The sequence below is a fragment of the Ammospiza nelsoni genome, chromosome 5 (assembly GCF_027579445.1).
Source record: "Ammospiza nelsoni isolate bAmmNel1 chromosome 5, bAmmNel1.pri, whole genome shotgun sequence".
Taxonomy (NCBI): Eukaryota; Metazoa; Chordata; class Aves; order Passeriformes; family Passerellidae; genus Ammospiza; species Ammospiza nelsoni.
Genome location: NC_080637.1, coordinates 59,893,879 through 59,914,648, shown reverse-complemented (window position 1 = coordinate 59,914,648; position 20,770 = coordinate 59,893,879). Strand labels below are relative to the sequence as shown.

The window sequence follows — 20,770 nt, the reverse complement described above, 5'->3', positions numbered from 1 at the left end:
TTTGAGTAATTCCTCTGGCCTGAGCTGAGCACAAGCTTCCCACAGCCTCCCTGCCTCCCTTGGTCTTCCCTTGCAGGATTGTGCACCGTGGCCTGGCTGAACTCCGGGCTGCCAGCACAGCCCTGGCACGGCCCCACTCAGCACCCACCTCTTGTTGCTCCCTCCTCTCCACAGAGCCAGAATTGAGTCTCTGCAGACCCCAGTCGTGCTGGCACCTCCATGGGTGAGCCCCTCCAGTGCCTGAGAGGCTCTGCCAGAGCTGGATTCAGCCACAGATCAATTTTTGAGTATTTCAGGAGAAATTCCACCACTTCTGTTGCTGTGCTGTCTCCAAGCACCAGCCTGAGCCCACATATGGATGAAGTGCAGTGACCACATGTCCACAACAAGACATCCCCTCTGTCTTTTAGGTAACATAAACAATCTTTCTGCTATGGATAACTGGAATCACGCTCAGCAGATGTTTGCTCCACGCTCTACCACTGCCTGCCCAGAAGCACCAGTCCTCACTGCTGGTCCGCTTCATCATATAACATGCCTAGCTTTTGCAACTTTTGGGAAGAGACAGGATCCCTTTTGGCTCCCCAGGACATTAACTTGTATTTTCATTTGTACTTCGTGCTTTCCATACATGCCATCATCTCCCTCCCGCGGGGCCGCCCCTGTTCACAGCGGCTCAGCGGGCGGGTGGCATGGGCACTGCGGTGCGGGTGGGTGCCCCCGGCCACGCTGTGCCTGCCCCTAACCCCGGGGGTGCCAGGAGCTCCTTCCTGCCGCTCCCTGCACAGGCTCTGCAGCGTTCCCGGCTCCCTGGCCAGGCACATCTCCCTGCTGTTCGGGAGATGCGGAATTCCTGCCCTGCTGCTTGCCCCGAGGTGCGCTCCCACCAGCCCGGCCCGCTGCGCGCACGGCTGCGCCGGCGCCCGCACGTTGGCAGTGCGCTACCCCCCTCGCATCCCCCCCTTCTCCGGGCTATATGTGGCATTTCGAGGCTCTGACAATCTGCTTCCAAATGTTTTCCATATTTGTTCAGCCTCCTTGATTCAAATACCAGGAAGAGCTCGGCCGGCACAAAGCGGAGCTTCGCGGGGCAGAACACTCGCAGCCCCATCGGCGGCGCACACACACACACACACGCACACACACACACACGCACACACACACGCACACACACACGCACACACACACACACACGCGCACACGCACACGCACACACACACACACACACACGCACACTCACACGTGAGAGCGCAGAGCCCGCCGGCATGGCGAAGGAGGAGAAGAAAGCCCGGCACGGCACGGCCCCGAATTCCCAGAGCCAGACAGGGAAGGCACCCGCAGGGGAGAAGAGCACCGGCTCGACGCAGGAGCCCGCGATGAAGAAGAAGAAGAAGCAGAAGAAGGCCAAGGGGGATCCCAAAAGTGGCCAGGAGGAGGAATCCCACACTTGTTGTGGCTGCCGTTTCCCGCTGCTGTTTGCGTTGCTGCAGCTGGCGTTGGGCGCCTCTGTAACAGTGCTGGGCTTCCTTATGGCAGGCATCAGTTCCTCTCTGCTAGTCAGAGACACTCCATATTGGGCTGGGATAATTGTAAGCATAAAGTCTGTTTCTCCATAAAGTGCCTTTGCCAGCATTAATGCAAGCTGCATGACGCTCCACTTCAGACTAACCAACTGCATGCACAACACCATTTGAATTATGCTAACTATAAATATTCCTGGGATTAAGTGTCTGGCTATACTTTCCCAAGGAAAACTGCTCCTGCAGAATAACACAGCCTTTGGTATTCTTCCCTGCAGTACCCAACGGACCTGAAATAAAATACAGGGTTGCTGTTCACTGGATGTATGTATTAGCTTGTGCTTTGCAGTGAACTCCTGCCTGGTGATGCTGAAAAACAAAAGTTAATTTCTTATGCTGCCTACCCTCTTTGCCCACCAAACCTTAGCCATCAGGTTTTGGAGATGAGAGCATTACTCTGTAACTCTCAACTTTTAGCTGAGGAGGAGAGCAGTGTCTGCTCTGGAGCTTCCTCACTGTGCAGTGCTGGAGAAGGCTGGGATTTAACCCTGTTCCTGCTGCTGCTCTGACTGCACGTGGCTGTGGGGAAGGGGATGGCACTGGGGGATGTGGCAGGGACAGGGAGCCCTTCCCAGGGCCTGCTGGGGGCTCCTGCCAAGCCAAGTTTGGAGTGACACCCCAGCCACGCCGTGTGGGCTGGGGGCACTGGGCAGAGGGCAGCGCCCTGCTGGGTGTGAATCAGAGGCATTCCTGATGGGAAAGCCTGGGGTGGCACCACACACCCCATCCCCAGCAGCAGCCACCCCTGCAGGGATGGGCACAGGGTGTGTGGTGCCATCTGTGCTGTGACTCTGCTGGCTGTGGGCTTGGGGACGTGAGTTTTGCCTCTGGAGGGACAGGGTCAGTGATTATCAGCCTGGGATAGGCCATGGATATAATCAAGCATGCAGGTTTTCTTCCCTAGGCAACAGGTTTCAGGAAAATATGTCCTGAAAATATGCCCTGATGTGTTAGCACAGTCCTGGGTGTTGTCAGATTGTAAGAATTCCCAGCAAAAAAAATTGTGTTTAGGTACTTGGAGAAAAGATTTCTCAAAGCACTGAAGAGCTATGGGAGCGTCTTCTGTAAATGGAATTTGTTGTTAGAAGATTATCTGAGCATCTGAACTGATTGAGGTTTGCTCTGTTAATCCTGCTGGGCATCTCTTCAGAGAGTGGAAGGAGCAGGGCCCAAGCTCCCAGAGGAAGAGCTCCTCTGACTCATCTCTTCATGTTTCTCTTCTGACTGAAGAGGTGTCCAAGAGTTTAGTGGTGTTTTGTGGAGCAAGAGCCTGCCCTTGCTTGGAAGAGGAATTTCCTCCTGGGAAGTTTTGACTGTTACAAACCAGAGGGGAATACAGATTATAAAATAGCAATATTGGCATGTTCACTCCTCCTGTTTCCTTTGAGGATTCTGGAGGTCAGATTATGCCTTTTCCAGACAGCACTGTTGCTATCACAGGTTTGAAATAGCTTTTTCACTGGAAAAAGGTGGGGAAAGAGTGAGCTGGACTGAATTAATGTACAGCCAGGGATATGAGAAAAGCCATGAAGCAGCCCCTGGCCTGTGTGAATGTCATCAGGGCCCCAGCAGCATTCATCTGAGACATCCACAAATGGCTGGCCTCCCCTGGGGAGGCCTGAAACCCCACCAAAGTCGCTGCTTTCTGAAAACAGAGCTCTAACCCCTGTTGTTTTTAGCAGCAGCTGCCAGCAGTAGTGACATTTAGATGCCCACACCAGGCCAAGCTCAGTCACTTTCAGAGCTCCCCCCTGAAAATCAGGAATAATTCTCCATGGGCCTTCCTGAGCTCATTCCTGACTCGGAGCAAGGCTCAGCTCTCAGCTGAGTTGGTGGCCACGTTCTGCACGCACCAGCCAGGGGAATCCCTGGGGAAACACTTCCTGGGGAAACACTTGCTGGCACTGTGGGAGCTGTGGGGGATGCTGCAGGGTGCCCTGGGTGTTGGGAGGAGCAGTGCAGGCTGTGGGCAGCCCATGGGGAACGGGACTGCACCTCGGCTCTGAGTCAGACGGGGACTCTCACCTGGGGACTCTGGTGAGATGCTGAGTCACCAGCACACTCCAGCGTGGTTTGATTCATCCCTGGCTCAAACTGGCTCTTGGTGCCCCTCTGTTTACCCTCGGGGTGGTGACAGGGACTGTCTGCTGGAGCACGTGGCCAGGCAGGCTCCTGGGCAGCCACGCTGCTCTCCTGTACCCTCAGCCCAAAGCAGAGGGGAAGGAGGGATCTGGCACCAGGTCAGAGGCAAGTGAAAGGAAACTGGTGCTAGAAGGAGAGGATGAGGAGGTGGGGCAGCCCCAGAGCTGTGAGGAGCTGTGGTACCATGGGAGCAGTGCAAAGCACATCTGAGGGGCAAAATGCAGCAGGTGCCACACCGTGCTGCATCTGCTCCATGGAGGGACTTGGTGCCCACTGGGACATCAGGTGGAGATAGCCAGAAGCTGCTGAGCTGGAGATTCCAGGTGTGCAGTCATAGGGTGTTGCTGGTGTGCTGTGGTGGGGACTGTGCTGAGCACTGGCCTCTGGAGAGCTGGGGAAAACTGGTCCATGAAGGAGAACCCTTGGCTAGGAGCTGCATGTGGCTGGATGTCCTGTGGGCTGGTTTTTGGGCTGCAGGAAGGTGTTAGATAGGGGATGGATGACCCCTGTACTGCTTGAGAATAAACCTCATGGCAGAAAGTGTCTTCCCAAAACTCATATATTCACACTGAAATGAGCAACAGGACAGAAAGATGTGGTGTAAAATACCAGAGCATATTTGTTTTAGTAGCATCCCACTCAAGTGCTCTTTTTAAAGGACTTGATTAGTATTCTGAATCAAGAACTTTAAAAATCTATTATCGAGACCTTTTTAGCAACATTAGATATAATGGGCGAAGCTCATTCCTGGTGTTACTCCTTTGGAATTACACCAGGCTGGATTTGACCCCATGGCTGTTAATGTAGGATGGCAAAAAAATGAAGGAAAATTGCTAATGTGGTAAATAGACCCTGATTGATTGAAAGATGGGTTTTTTTCTTCTTCTTTATTAGTAGCAAAATGGTGACACCATTCCTTGCTGAAAATCAAGTGCTTCAGTGCATTACCATGAATGGAAAGGAACTGTTTTTAGAGGAGCAGCCAGTGGAAAATGCTAGTGAGGAAAACCAGGCAAGGCTGCCTGAATTAAATGGGAATTCAGAATTCCCCTTTCAGAATTCAGCACTAAATGGGTTCAAAACCTGACTGTGTAGGTTTGTGAGGCTGGAGCAGGCCAGGGATTGGGTTCACCATCCTGGGGAATAAATGTGGCCAGTGATGCTCTGCCAGGGAGTGGAGGAGGGCTCCAAGCCTGCAGGGCTCCATCCCCAGAGCATCAGCCCTTCCCTCCTGAGCCCCTGCAGAGGGAAACTTGCATTGCACCCAGAGCATTTCATCATGAAAAGTAGCTAAACTCCACTTAAAACCAAAATGCATTTAGTCCAAAAATGCATGGGCACGAGTCAAAAACCGAAGGAAAATTGTATGGACAGCAACTACAAAGCCTTCAGGATTTACCACTTCTGCTTCGGCTTCGGGAACCTATTCCCTGTAAAAGCCTCTCCCCCATTGCTAGGACAGGCAGATAAATGCAGTAAAAGCAGTGAGGGCAGCATTTGTTTCACCTGCCTGGAACCAGTTACAGTGGAGGTGCCCATGGGAGCTGTCCTGAGCCCCCCAGACTGCAGGCTGGACTCCCTGGAAGGCAGTCTCTTCCTTCTTGCTGCTTTGCAGGACAAACTCTTCACAAACCCCTCATGGGTGCAGGGCTTTATTTTTTCCTGTGTCTTGCCACTGGCTTGGTGCAAAGCTTTGGGCAAGTTACTTAACCTTGCTAAGACTTTGTTATTTCTCCTGCAAAGTGGGGTTAATAGTGGCCATCCTTCACCCCTTGCTTTGAGATCCTGGGATGAAAAGTGTTGCAGAGACAGTAGATATTAATGGTATCCTTTTCATTCTTTTTCATTAGCTTGTGGCCTTCTGACACCCAGAAGAAGTAACAATGTATTTCTCCTTGAAAAACCTACTTTAGATTATTTCCACTGCGATCAAAAGTGGAGTATCAGAGTTTTCATGGGCGAGCTCCCCTTTCAGCCCTGTTTTGCAGACTCGGGGAGTTAAGAAAGTTACAGAAGTGCTCATCAGAAATGATTATCCAGGGTGTTTATTAGTTCTGTCAGGAAGTTATTTTAAATGTATATGTATAGATGTTCTTAAAATTAGGACTTTTAAAAACATTTAAAAAAATCTGATTCACAAGCAGCTCAAGGCAGCAACTGTGGCTTAGCTGTCACTGATTTTATTGCAAAAAGCACCCCAAAAGATCTGCCATGGGCTGAGCCCCCAGCCCAGCAGCTCTGACCCTTCTCCCTGCTCCAGTCCTCCATCTCCCCAGGTGTTCCCCAGGCCAGAGGGTCCCTGAGCTTTTACTCAGGGGTGGCCATGGCTTGTGGCTTTTTGGCATCAGCGCTCAAGCATTGGCTTCTCTGCCCTGCTGGAGGTGAGGCTGATGTGGGGCTGTGGGGTGCAAAAGGCAGGCAGACTTCTAACTGAAAAAACAGCTTAATCAACATTCATTTACCTGGAATCAGAAATGTCTCTGTAACTGTTTAATGTCTATAATGTTTATGTCTCTATAACTTGTACTTGTTTTTGGGGAAACCATTTTCAATTTCTAATAGAAGGTGACTCTTGAAACCTGGTGCCATCAAAAAGTCTGCAGGCATCCATAATTTTTTGGTACAGGCTAGCTTCAGTTAGCCATGGGCAAACATTAAAAGGTTTAAGGGAGGACTGCCTTGAAGAAGAGGCCAGGGCTTGTTTAGAGCCATGTGTAGCACCAGAGCAGGACTCTTCAGAACCCTCTGCCCTTAAATCTCATCCTCTTCCAAGAGTAACCATGCATTGATTTACTAAAATTCACACTCTGGTTTTGCTCAGGTGTGGAGTGGAAAACTTTGATAGGGAGAAATGTTCAAACACTCTGAAGGAATGGTTTGAGGAGGTAACTGTGTCTGATACCTGCCCAGGGCTGGTCTAATCCTGGACCCATCTGTGGCTTGGCCCACAGTTTGGCTGCAGAATTCCTGGCTGGAATTTGTGCAAAAAGCCTAGGTAATATTTGGAGAGGGATATCAAACAGGTTTCCCCAGCCCAAGCAACCTCATGACTATAAGGATGGTGGCTTTCACAGTCACAGACACACCCCAAACCACGAGTGGTGTTCACAAGTACTCTCAGCCACGCTGCACTTCTCAGGCTGAAAATCACTGCTGGCTCTGTGAACTCTTATTTTATTTTATTTTATTTTTTTGATCCTTCAGGCATTTGTTCAGACAGGACTGTATTTCTGGTTTTACAGCAGCAATGGGCTGCTGCTGCAGCTCCTGGCTGTGTAAGCAATTGTAGCCTTTGGGGGAATAAAATCTTACCTTAGCACAAGTGATGAGCAACTGACCTAAACAGTAAAGATTATTATGGAAAAAATAGCATTTCATTTGATTGTGGATGCTCTTGCAGGGTTTTGATGATTTTACAGGATTTAAGAGAAAGTTGTGGATCTGCCAGAGGGTGTTATTGCATGGCTTGAAGGGACCTGTAGTAAAGACATCATTATTTTATTCTGTAGGTGGGGCAGGGATGGGCAATTATTGTGGGGTTTATGGCTGTTAAAAGAATGATTTCCTAGATGATGATGATGGACTTTGCCTGCAACCACTATAAACATGTTTGTTGTTATTATTATTATTATTATTATTATTATTGTCATTATTTCTGGAAGTAACTTATATGCAACTAAATTGTCCTTAAATTTAATAAGAAGTCTGTAAGTGGTAAAAAAAATTTAGGGCACAGTACCTCTGTGCTGCAGACTGGCTTCTTTCACACGTGACAGTGAGACCCAGGCTGACCTGAGGCTGATGAAAGCTGGCAGTGGAAGCTGCCTGCAGCACCCACTTTCATCACAGTTTCCTTAAACCTCATAAAGCCAATGAACTTCAGTGCTGCTGTCTGCAGCAGCCTGTAGAGATGTCTGGCACCAGAGGTGATCCAGGTTTATACTGGCAAAGCCAACAGGGACGGGTTCTTTCCTGCATCAAAATCTGTGTCCAGTGGGAGTGTTAGATTTGGGGGATAAAGCAGCTTCTCCAAAGGTGTAGACAGAAGCTAAGCCTTGCTGTATCTGATAAGGTGGGAGAACCATCAGCCAAGTGAGGGAGAGCCAGAAACTCCAGACAGCTGCAAGAGAACATTCTTTACCTGTGTCCCTAAAAACAGAAAGATCCCCAGTGTCTCCAAGTGAGCAACTACAAAATAACTTGTCCATAATGGAGCTGTCTTCCTAGTTCTATTAACAGCAATTTTCCTCCTGAAGTTTGAGTTTACATTCTCATTAAATAGGAAGAGTCCTGCTGTGGGTCTCAGCAGTGCTGTGTGGCATTGCAAGTGTACCTGGGAGAGGTTTTGTCCTGCAGTGTGTTTGCTTTCTGCCCCTAAAAATCGTGGCAGGAGGTTCTTGCAAACGAAGCCCCCATACACAGAGCTGTACTGTGCCTTTGTGAGCGTTTGCAGCATTTGCCTTGTGATGTGGCACAGACTCAGGATGCTCCTCAGAGCCAGGTTTTTGTCTCCTGCCTTCATTTCTTGGTGGATGTTCCCAACCCTCCTGCTTTACCAGCCAAGGTTTTCAAGATGCTCTGGGTAGGAGGTAGTTCGCTAGAGAAAACCACCCATTCTACATTTGGGCTAAAATTGTAGCAATAACAAAAGGAAAACCAGTTTCACAAGCATACAGGGGAGAGATGGAGACAGATTAGAGCAATCTGTGGTTTTGAAACCTGTCGGAATAAAGCAAACCACATGAATATGTCAGCGTGCAAAGATAATGAGTGCAAACCGCAGTGGAAATTTGTGCCCTGCGTGTTCAGATTTCCCCTAATTACACCCAACCTTCCTCAGCCCTGCCACGGGGTGTCCTTGTGCTCCTCGTACACCTTGTGCTGAATCCTTGCAGGAGCAGATGGGATAGCATGACAACAGGTTCCTGCCCTCTTTGGAGTGGGAGCAAGCTAGAAAACTTCTCCTCCTGTTTTGATTTTGGCTTAAAAAACCAACAATTCTTAAGTCACTTTTCAGCCCTGAGGTGTTCCTGCCCAATGGGAGGAATGCCTACTGCTTCCCTCCAAAAAGAAATATTATTAAAATTTTTGTATAGCCTAAATATTTAAATTCTTCAGCCAGTGTTAGTAAATAGCTGTTCTCCTGGGTTGTGAACTGGGGGGATTTCACAGGGTGTGCCTTAAGCAAAATGAAATCTCTACCTTTCCTAAATACTTCTGTATCACATTTGGGTCTTTTTCTAGGCAGTGCTTTCCAAAATTAAATTCTTCCCTTGGATAACCTTTCACGTCACTACCTATTCAGGAAGGGGTGTGTTAGTCCATATGGAAATTTTGAAGTAGGATCTTGAAATAAACTGGAGTTGAAACATGCACAGAAATGCAAATTCCTGGATTTCTGGGTAACAGTTGACCAGAGCTGATCTAATTAAGTGCCATCCTGCAGGTCTCAGAGAATCTGTTTTATTTGTGTAACAAATGCACATCGATTGGTGACAAGCACGTGCTGAAGTGGGTTCAATTGCATTTTATGTTGTGTGCTCAGTCAATAAGGCATGGGAAATGTGTGCTTCACACTGGGATGTGGCAGTGGCTGTGGCAGCACCAGGATGTGGGATTACCTAATGCTGCTTAGCAATCAGCATCGACAGCACCTGTAACACGCCTGCAGCTGTTATAGTTACTTAGAGGCTCCTAAAAAATACTTAGCAGTGGATTTTTATAGTTATTCTGTTACACTTCACAGGTGTAATTCAAAGCTGATCTATTAATAATGTATAAAATAGCAGCATAGAGCTGTTTCCTATATAAACGTTCCACGCTTTGGTTTCCTCCAAGGAGTGAATTTACCTTTAAAGAGCTGAAATGTTAAACATATGTGGGTCATAATTCTCAGCCACGTTATTTTTTACTGCCACTTAGAAAAACACACATCTCTGGTTTAAAAAAAAAAATTTAAAAATGTTACTGTGTTCTTATGAAAGAAATGCTTAAGCTTTCTGAAATATCCTGGCCAAGACTTGCAGGAATCCTGACCCAGTGTAATCCTTTAGAAATACCTCTCTACAAATGTGCCTCTTCAAGTGTCCCTGAGTATATTATTTAAATCCCAGAGGACCTTTAGAAAGCATGTGCAGGAATGGAGCTGCTTTTAAGTGATAGCCCTTTGTATGGGAATCTTTCTGAAGAGGGAGGTCTGATCCTGCCATGTGTGAAGCCAGCAGGAATTCTGCAAAAGTTGTCCGAGGCACTTGATGGCAGAGAGAAAATTCCAGCATTGGTCTCTGCTCTCAGAAATGAATGCAGCCCTGTCAGCCCTCTGTGGTTAAATGGAAGGGGAAGGAAGAGTGGGAACAGTCCCATGATGTCTCATGGCAGTCACCTGGAGGCAAATCTGGCTCTCGGTCCATGCAAGTGTAAATGCCCACTAGTGTAGCTGAAGCAAAGCAAATTTGATTTATTGCTCATAACAAGATCCTTCAGCACCAGATCCTGAAAATACTTAGGTCCAGCTTTGATGTGAGGAGCCCCTATGATTTGTCATGAATTTTGGGGATATGATGTTAAGACAGTGTGTTTAAGCTTATTTTTTTTTTAGTTCTTGCTGCAGGTTCTCTCCTTCAGCCATTACTGGCACTGGGGGAGTTTATCATTTGTATATTATCAGCAATAGAATTTCTTATGATTTAAGTTTTATGGGCATGTTAATTTAATTAAAAGATTAATATATGGTGCAAGGGACCAAGGACATAGGCGATTAATCCTGAGAAATAAAACATGGTTCAGTCACACAGAAGCACTACAGGGCAAAAAAACCCCAGCACTGAAGGACCTTTGACAAGAAAGGTTGTTTTTCCCCAGACAACCCTGTCAGCTATGGCTGTCAACAATAAAAAGAAAGAAACAAATAAATTGGAGGCCGTGTGTAAGTCACAGGACCAGAATATAAATACACATGACATGGAAAGGAGTAAATAATACTGACGCATTCTTTAGAAATGTTCTCAGGCAACACTTCCTATTCATATCCCACTGAAATGACATGAAACAAAACTTCATGGGGAAAAGTGTTACTAATTGCCCAGGTTCTTGAGGGACATGGCTCTGTGTGTGTTGGGAGGTACTTCTCCTTTGCAGGGCTGCTGCTTGGGCCTTGCACCAACAATGCAGGTGCAAAAAGTTTGATACTCTTTCTACAACAGATGATAAAAGGAACGTGTTTATCCATTACTGTCCAAAAGGACAGCTGGGCATTTTTCACTGCAGGTCAAGGTCCCTGTGGAGTTAAAAATCTGGATGTGAGCAGCACTTTCAGGACATGCAGGTGGGGATGGGGCTGTGATGGAGCCCCACACTCCTGCAGGCATCTCCATGGCATGGCCCCACCTTGGCAAAGGCAGCTCACACATGGCGATGGCCAAACAGGGCAAATCCCACTGCTCTGGGAAAGCAGAAAGCCTCAAAATAATGACAACTCTTCCAAACTTCAGAAGGAAAATGGAGAGGGTAAAAAAATATAGAATTTTGCTGCAGTCAGTGAGAATTCAACAGCTGTCATTTATAACCAAGATGCTCCTAGTAGGGAGGCACAGACTTGCTCCTGGCCCTGCATGTAGAGAGGACCTCTGAAAGGACAGTGCCTGATCTCATCCAAAGTCCCCACTAAGGCTCATCACACCTAAAATGGCTTCTAAATGTGTGATTTGAAGGGTCATTTAAAAACACAAGGATGCCATCAACTGACCTGTTTTTCCAAGGCAGCTCAAACATGCACAGATTCCTCCAAACACACCTCCAGCTGCCAACAGTCTCTCTCAAGCCCAGAACCAGCCCCACGGGGAGCCCTCACCTGGTGCCTGGTACCCAGCTCCTCCATCCAGGGGATGAACTGCCAAAACCAGCAGTATGCTGCTCCTAAGTCCTCCTGTCAGGTTTGCTCACTGATCCTCTAAAAACTGGGAGAGGAGAGCACTTGACTGGAGTGCTTAGCACAATGTGGGGGTACACTGTGTTTTCTAAACACAAAAAAGCAAATCACATTCATTGGGCTAGTTGCTCAGAGGAGGATCTTCCCTTCTTAGCTGGTAAATGCCAATCTGTGAGTACCTCCTTCTGCAGATAAATTCAGAAATAATAATAAATATGGCTAAATGAATAAACAAGTATGCAAATACTTTTCCATTATGTTTAATCTTCAGCAATTACTGCCACAGGGCTAAAACACAGTTTCAGATTGTAGGGGAGATGGATATCTTTAGGAAGATGTCCACTCCAAAAGAGGGTGAAAGCCTCTGCAATAAACTCTGCTGTTCTTATCCAGTGGCAGCCGTGGTTCAATGATTTAAAACTTGCATGGGTGACATAAAAACCCTGTCAGCACCCAGAACTACATAGGATGGTGCTCTTTGGGCTTGTAAGCCCAAATTCAGAAACCTTCTGCTCTTTTTTGATGGTTGTGTGGGCAAAAATTCAACACACATCCTGGGGGCTGTTGCTGTGCTGTGTCTTTGATGACTTTGCTTCCACACTCCTTCTTGAATTATGGTCCTGCAAACACAGAAAGTTGTCTTGGCTTGGGGAGGAAAAAAATTGTGTTTTGTGTTTTGTGTTTTTTAACCTTGACACATTTTACATCTCTTCCTTTGCAGGTCTGTGTGGTGGCCTTAGTTGGATTTGTTCTGCTTTGTATCTCGTACCAACCTGATGAGAAGACGTGTGCACAGTTCACAGTGAAGGTACCTGAATATTTTTAAGCTTTTTTTTTTCCTTCTCATATAATTAAATATAATTTTAAAGGTTGATATAGGCGATATTTTTAAGAACACAGGAAAAGAAGTGAAAATGCACACTTGAAATGCAGGAATGGTTTTCTGTTACTTTCCAGGCAGCTAAGGAAGAAACAGTATCCTATAAAAGGGAAACTCTAATAACATTTCAAATCAGAACAAGATACCATTTTATTCACCACGTTTTAGGAATATAGACAAAGCTGGAATAATTTGGGAAGTGTTCTGAGAGTTTGAGTAGATTAAGTGGAGATAGTGAGCAGAGTAAGAAGTAAGGTGGCATAAAATGAGTCCACTTAAACCAAGGTTTAATATTTAATGAGAAAGTACTGGGAAAGCACAGGGACGTGCATTCTCCCACAAAGCAAATTCCCATCTGAGCATTGCAGGAACTGCACCATACCCCGCCTTTGTCTCCAAAACTGCTTTGCTGACACTGGTGAGCAACTAGAAGAGCAAGGCTGAGAATGCTTGTTTTTAACACCATTTTTCCTGGGCTATTTTTCCTTATTATTGTAATTTTCAGGGCTCTTAATATTTTGCAGACACATAATAACTGAGAAAAATACCGACGCAAGCAGCACAAAATAACAGTGATTATTAACTGGAAACAGGCAGAAGGAAACAAAATGCAAGGAGCAGCTTTTCAAACCCTGGCATCCATCCTCCCTTAGAAATTAGACCCCGGTGTGTCTTTTGTGTCTTTCTCGAGCTTCTCCCGTACTTAAAGAAAAAAAGGGAGAAGAACAATTGTGCCTGCCCTGTGGCTGCCTCCACATTGTCCCTTGTCACCTTTCCGCCCCCAAGGAAGGTTACTGGGCTGGGCGGGGGCTGCCACGCCAGGCTTTTTACTGCCTGCCCCGCAGCAGTAAATTGAATTTGGCATCCAGGCAGGAAGGGAGTCATCCCTGGTGTTGGGAAGGGCATGCCGGGCTGGGCAGCTCAGATGTCTCTGCCACCCACCCTGACCGTAAGGAATGTGAGCCATCGTTCCCCGCAGGAAAACAGACATTTTGGAATTGCTCCCGAGGTGATGTAAAATGGGCCATTCCTCATCACCTGGCAGAATTAGAGCTTAAATCCCCCTGGTTCAGTCAATAGCCCATGGACTGTTGCTTACCCAAGGCACCATCCTCCCCAAAATCCCTCTTCCCAGCATTTCCTATTGCAGCATGCCACAGCTCCTGTCCCACGTCCCTGCTGGGAGCTGTTATCCCACAGTTTGAGATAACAGGACAAAAAAAAAAAAAAAAAAGCTTCTGTCTGAAGGGCTCATATCTATTTTAACAAAGTAGGAGCTAAAACTATTCTCCAGGACTTCGATCACATAGGACTCATCTACATCTCCAGTACCACTTCTCAAATCTTTGATTTTCAGTTAAAGGCTCTCTCTGAACTAAAAACAAGCATTAGCTATGACAAGGCTGAGGTGCAAGACTGCAGTCATAAGACAGATTGTTCAGAGGGTTGTTCTTTTCTCCTTGAGGGCCTGAAGATTCATCAAGCCCTGCATTTGGATTCAGCCCGATCCACTCTGACCATCCTTACCAGGTGTGGCCCAGGTCCTGCCCTCACACTGATAGCTGGTCCCCATCAGGCAAGCATCATCCTGCAGGAAAATCCAGGCTGAACTTCCCTGGAGTGCATTGAGCACCCCAAGTTCCCTTGCACAGCCCAAGGATCACTGTGAGAGGAGGACCACACACACACACACACACACACACACACACAGAGGCCTGGGGGATTTGGGTCATCCCCCAAGGTGACCCTCTGACCACTGGCGAGTGACTCCTCCCTCATGGTGGAAAACAGGAGACCTGTGCAGTCCTCTGCCTTCCTCCCTCTCAGCAGCTGCTTCTTTCATTTCACACTTGCATGAGCCCTGGATCCTTTTAAAGAAGGAGGTGTCAGAACTGCTTTCGGCAGAAGTCCCTTCCCGAGACTGCTGTGTCCCGCAGCACGCCATGTGTCCCTGAGAAAGGGAGGCCACCCAAAGAGAGGGTGGCTGTGCCCTTCAGGGGGACAGCAACAGCCAGTGAGTGCCACACAGGAAAGTCTTGAGCCATCCTTGGAGCTCCTGGGCTGACATTTGACAGATCCCTCCCTGCAGCCCGGGGCAGTGACACCTCTGCTCCCGCACGCCCACCCCATGCACACCACGGTTCCTGTTCCCTGCAGGGGCTCATGCCTGAGCACCACCGCCCTCAAAAGGGGCCTCCTGATACACCTCTGCAAACCCCTCTGCTTTCACCTCTGATAACTATGAGCAGCCTTTTCCATGAGGAACTTAATCCATCTTCCTGTTATTTATTTCAATTTAGTCACAGAGGACAACTATTGCCAGTAAATGTTGCTAAAATGTCTCTTCCTCATATGTGGGGCACGAAGGAGGATGAGCTGCCATGCTCTGAGGTCATTGTACGCTGTGTCACCCCACTTCCTTCTTCTCCTTCTATTTAAGCAGCAATTGCAGTGCCTGTCTCTCTGAAGCTGTTAAAAACCAGTTTTCCAGTAGCAAGTCCTGGTTCCTGGGCAGAGCCCACCACACAGTTGTATTTGTGATGCTGCAGTTGCCTCCAGGTCTGGCATGTGATTAATCTGCTGATGGAATCTCAGCACTCGCTGTCTTGTGCTCCCTCAGAGACAGTGCTTGCATTTGGCTCACCTTTGATATTTGGGAACGTGTTCATTTTCAGCAGCTCGCAGAGAGATTCCTCTGCAAACATCTTGTGAGAATAATAAGCTTTTTGGAAATTGCCCTGAGTCCCCCATGCATCTCCCTTTGCCTCTAAGGATTATCATAAGAGCTGCCTGTGTATTCATATTCTGAGATTTCCTTCCCTGTAGGAACACAACAGACAAATTCTCCCTTACTGTACCTGGAGCATAGATTAGGCTGTTGTGTTCTGACTTTGGATAGAAGTTGTTAGCTAAATAAAATGCCTGCCAAGGGAGAATCAGGCACATGGTGAAGTCTTGGCTTAGTATCCCATCTATTAGGGAGGCCTGATTCTGTCTTCTGCTGGGCTGAATCCAGGGACTTCCACCAGGACTTCTATATCACAGAACAACCAACATTTGTCCATTTTCTGTTTTCCCCATCTTTGAAAACAATGCCATTGGCTTATGAATTACCACATCTTGGTTTGGAGGGGGTCCATCAGTCAGCAGCACTCCATCTTCTGTATGCTTCATATGAGGAGTTGGCCCCATTTTCCAGCTTCACCTTTCCCATGGACCCTTCCCTTGAAAGCTGTGGGGGCAAAGTAATTGCATTTAATAAGAGCCACCCTCATTTTGAAGCTGCCCTTGGTTTAAGGCCACAGGGAAAGTAATTAAATTTAATAGCAGCCAGGTCTTGGAAAGTAAGATCTTTCAGTAAGAATTTGGTGATATGAGGGGGAAAATGTACATAGTGCTTCAGGACCTGCAATAATCCCAAATATTTTTTTTCAAGCTGGCAACCAAACAGAAAATTGATTCACAGTGTAGTTCTAAGATAAATACACCAGGAGTGTGAATTTTATCAAGACATACATAGTTGGAGTTTCAAGGTCAAAAAAAAAAGCTTTTATATTGGTATTTTGCTTGCAGAATTGAAGTTAAGAGAGAGAAAGAGAGAGAGAAGCTGCTATTTAAAATAACAGATTCCCAACCATGCCATGTGTCTGACAGATAAGACGCCAAGGAAAATAAATGTTTTTACAGTGCTGAACAGAACCAAAAAATGCAATTTTGGCTAAACACAGAACATGATTTTAATATACATTCACACATATTTTGTACGCAGTGCAGCAACTGCCAATTCCAGCTATCAAAAGCAAAGGGAAGCCCATATGTGCTGGTATCCAAAGCTCTCAGGTGAATCCCAGAGTGTCAAAGGCTCTGACTTGCTGCCAGTTTCCATGTGTTTGTGGGGGTGGACTCTGCAGAGCTACCCTTGATAAAAGCCACGCTATTTTTAAGCTGCCACTGTTGTGAGGAGCAGTGGAGGTGACGAGCAGACCCTTGTCCTTCTCACTCTGTAGCACTGGGAAAAGAAAGGTGCAGGTGCTTGCTGCCTTTTCATGCCCGTGAAAGACTTCCCCATGTTTTGGGGACAGGTTTTGGAAGCAGACTGAGCACAGCACACACTTTTTCTGTGGAGATCTGCATTCCCATTCCACAGTAGGACCTGGGAAGCAAAAGGCTGGCTGCATCCACAGGGCCTAAAGTGAGAGATCAGCCACCCCACTGCCTGATTTGCAAGTGTAAATCAGATTTGTTTGGACATGCAAACCGAGAATAACGCATGAGCAAAAACACCTAGAGCTCAGCACAACCTGGGGTAAGATGGCAGCCCAAGGCTTATCTGCTCAGCTCTGCTTCCAGGCACTAATTTGTCTCAGCTGATGACTGTGGCTCTGGTCAATGCAGGTACGACTGGAGAGGAAAGTGCTCCCTCCCTCTCTAGAAAGCTTCTTGATGTATAGACACACCAGTTCCTTGGTGCTCTCCCCAGGACTCCAAATTGCAAGGCAATGCTCATATAAAACATGCAAGGCAAGTTCTTGAGATGACCTGCTGAACTGCTCATCACAAGGAGCCTTGCTTGCTGAAGCACCCAATCTCTAGACAGTACATTGAGGGTGTGCATTCCCTGCAAAGTACATGTGCTGCATTCCTTGTGAGTTCCTCAATCTCTATGAAGCTGGAAAAAGGGGGTTTATCTCTTTTTTTCCCCCCTTTCTTTCAGCTGCTGTATTTTCTCCTGAGCGCCCTGGCTCTGGTTGCCTGTGTTTTGGCAGTGGCTTTTGCTGCACACCACTACTTGCAGCTGACCAAGTTCACCTGTGACACCATCCAGGATTCCTGCCAGTGCAAACTGGACACTGCCGACCCGCTGGGCCGCACCTTCGTGTACCGGGACGCCGACTGTGGCAGCCTGAGCAGTATGCTCAGCCTGTACCTCCTCCTGCAGATGGCTCTCAACCTGGTGGCAGCCCTGGTGTGCCTGCTCATGTGCTTCGTGGTGTGGAAGCACCGCTACCAGGTCTTCTACGTGGGCGTTCGCTTCCAGCCCCTCACAGCCACTGAGGGCCACGGGCAGCAAGTGTAGGGGCAGGGCTGGGCTGGGCTGGGCTGGCAGGGGCTTGTGACCAGGGATGGGATCTGCCACCACAGGCACTGCAAAGGGATGGGCCCTTGGAAGGTGTTTGATGAGGAAAAACGCTCACATGGCTTTAATGAATTTATTTTTCAATCCTTTTGGGAGCATTTCGTACGGCTGCTCTTGAGAAAAGGCCTCTTGTGAGATTAGCTAGAGGTCAGAGAGTCCTAAAGATGCAGCTGTACAAATGCTCCCCACAGAGGATCTGTAATAGCCATGGATAAACTCTTTGGGAACTCATCTGCAGGGCTACAGCCATTACAAAATGGGGTCCATTTCCCTCTTGCCTTCAGAGAAGCTATATCAATTTCTGCCAGATAGGGATCTGATCCAAACTGCTTAATTATATCAGTGGGAACATGCTTTGGGAATATATCATGTCTTGGTGCTCTGAGTGTAATCCATGCTAACCTGATGGGAATTTAACATTCAGGTAGGGATGAGGGAGGTCAAGATATCTTCCAATGCAGGTTGAGACCAACACCAAAGTGAATATATCGATGGCTGCCATATAAAATATACATATAACTTTTCTGAGTGAATAATGATTTAGGCTACCTAACCCAATTACTAATAAACAACAAATAAGAGTGAGTTCACTGAAGGTTCTTTGGTGGGCCCTGCTTGAAATCCCAGGCAGATTTCTGATGTTTGGGAGAAAATATCAGTTTAAGGAACCTTGAGTTGCACTCCTAAAGTAGAGGGACCCTAAATCAGTAGTCATGTTGAAAACTATGTCCATAATGCTCTAATTGCAGGCTGACAAACCCGGATTTTAGCCAGTTCCACCAATTATACTTCAAGCACAAAAGGCCAAATGCATTTTTGGTGTAACTCCTCTGAAGACAATCAGCCTTACACACCAGAAGTGGAGTTGGGCCAACAGCCCTGAAAGATATATCCCTGCAACAATGAATGTTTTTAAAATGGGGTGGAGGGAGGGAAGCAAGAAGAGACTGCCAGTCTCCCAAAGACACCTCTGATAATGATGTGGGCAACAGAATAATGATTTCTTAATGAGGATGGAAAAACAAAGTGTATTTAAGCAGTGCTTCTTCACCCTGAAAGCGCAGCTCTAGAAGCGCTTTACATCTCATTAGCCTTATACCAAGACAACTACATTGGTTTGTCCCTTGAACTGCCATTTCCACTTGCACAGCATGGACAGCTAAATTTAGGAGCAATTCCTAATTGGCAGCATTTGGCACTGCCTCCTGATCCATATCTGTGCAAGGGCAAGCCAGCTGGTGCTCACACCCTGCCATGACGAGGGATTTCCCAATCCCAGCCAGAACAAGGATGTCTCGGAGGTGGGGTGGAGCAATCACATGCCAGAAAAATTGTGCCATAATCACTAGCTAGGAGGAAGCAAATGAAATTTATATAAGGCTTTGAAGAAAAAAACCAGCCAAGTTTCTGCAGCAAAAATAGTCATCAAAAAGTCAAAAACCCAGACTGGCAGAAACTTGGTTTTCTAAGGAGCTCTAATCCTACAAAAAACCTGTTTTCCATACGGTGATCACACATCATCCAGGGGCTAGACCATCAAGCCTCCAGGGTCAGGAGATCACAGTGTAGTGAAGCCTCCTGTGGCCCACCTAGAACACTGCTGGGTGTCGGGGCTGTAGTTTTAGTCATGGAAAGTGCATCTGGAGCAGACATAGCATCAACCAAGGTGCTCTCTGCCAAGCCGCAAAGCGAGGAGCTGCAGGACATGAGGGGTTTTGAGATCTGCTTCCAAATGACCTTTTTTATTGCACCTAAAAGTAACAACCACTCCTAAGCCTGGCTGCAGGGGTGCCCATGTCACCACCCACCCAAAGACCTCAGTCTGCCTCCCAGGCACTGCTGGGGCAAGCTGAGACAGGAGAGGACTGGGATGGCAGGCTGGTGGTACCAGACTCATCCTTGGGGCCATCCATGTGGATCTGGCAGGAACCAGCCCATCTCCCATGGCTCTGGTGAAACACGCTGCCAGCAGTGCTCATGTGGCAGGGCCACGCTGCCTGGAAATGGATACACAGGGGTGCCTCTCACCTCATGCTGTGCTCAGGTTTGTCCCCATCCCACACAAACCTTTGGCCATGCCCTCTGTGGAGGCTCAGGGCAGAGGATGTACCTTCCTCCTACCTGCATGGCCCTCGGTGCTCCTGCCCCTCCCTCCAGCCAAGATTGTGCGTTCCTCTCTCCACACATAACAAGGAGCAGGAAAGGGATCAAAGGGAGTCTGAATGACAGCTGAGCTCTGGGCCCTCCGCCCACCCTCACCACTGCACGATGGCTGGCACAGCAAGAGGAAGGCTGTGCTGGCAGAGCAGAGCATGCTTCCCCCCACCCATCCCAAATCTCCCTTTGCTCAGGGGATAGCTTGGTGTGCAGCACTCCATCCTGGCCCAGCAGCATGTCCAGCAGAGCTGCAATTGTCTCCCTGATCCCTGACCTGTGCCTCACCCACACGTTCTCACCGGGTCTCCCATCACCTCCAGGTGCTGGGGACGGGGCTGGGCTGTGGTGCCTGGCCTCTGCCTGCTCAGCCCGGGGCTGAGATTGGCTGGGGCTGCTCTGGGGCACGGCAGGCACAGCGGGGATGATCACAGAGCTGCTGTGAATGCCTTCGGCGTGTGGGCAGGGAGGAGAAGGGAGGTCTGGATAACACAGCCTGCTCCACTTAACAAGCTGCGCACCTCCGTATCAGCTCACCCTTCACTTCCAGCCACGAATTCGGTTTGCTAATCAGCACAATGCAGCTTAACCCTTTGCTCTGGAAGAAAGCAATATTCATCATGTATTCTGTTGGTGGTTTATGTGCTTAATGAATAAATATGGGGCATTTCGATCTAGCAAAGATGAACTTCTTTATTTCCTTTTCATGTATCTCAAGAGCATAAAATCAAAACAGGAGAGGTGGAGAAACAGACACGGAAGGTTTTGGAACTGGTTTCCCCCTGGGTATGGTTTTACAATGTGTATTTTGCTTTGATTGAGAATTTTGGAAGGTACTAATTAAAGGATTTTCACCTACCACAGCATATCCAGACACCTCCCAGCCTTTTCCCAGTGTCACACTCCACGTGGACTGCACCAGGAGAAAGACTGGGACTACTAGGCTTGGA

The 20,770-nt window shown here is 47.8% G+C and overlaps 1 protein-coding gene across 1 annotated transcript; it reads left to right on the top strand.

The window, feature by feature from the left end:
- Positions 1 to 976: 976 nt before the first annotated feature.
- SSPN (sarcospan) lies at positions 977 to 20,502 on the top strand. The gene is given in 4 exon segments (XM_059472320.1): positions 977 to 1,006; positions 1,008 to 1,589; positions 12,371 to 12,457; positions 17,244 to 20,502. Coding segments are annotated over 4 exon segments (1,062 nt in total). The 3' UTR covers positions 17,607 to 20,502.
- The last annotated feature ends 268 nt before the right edge of the window (positions 20,503 to 20,770 follow it).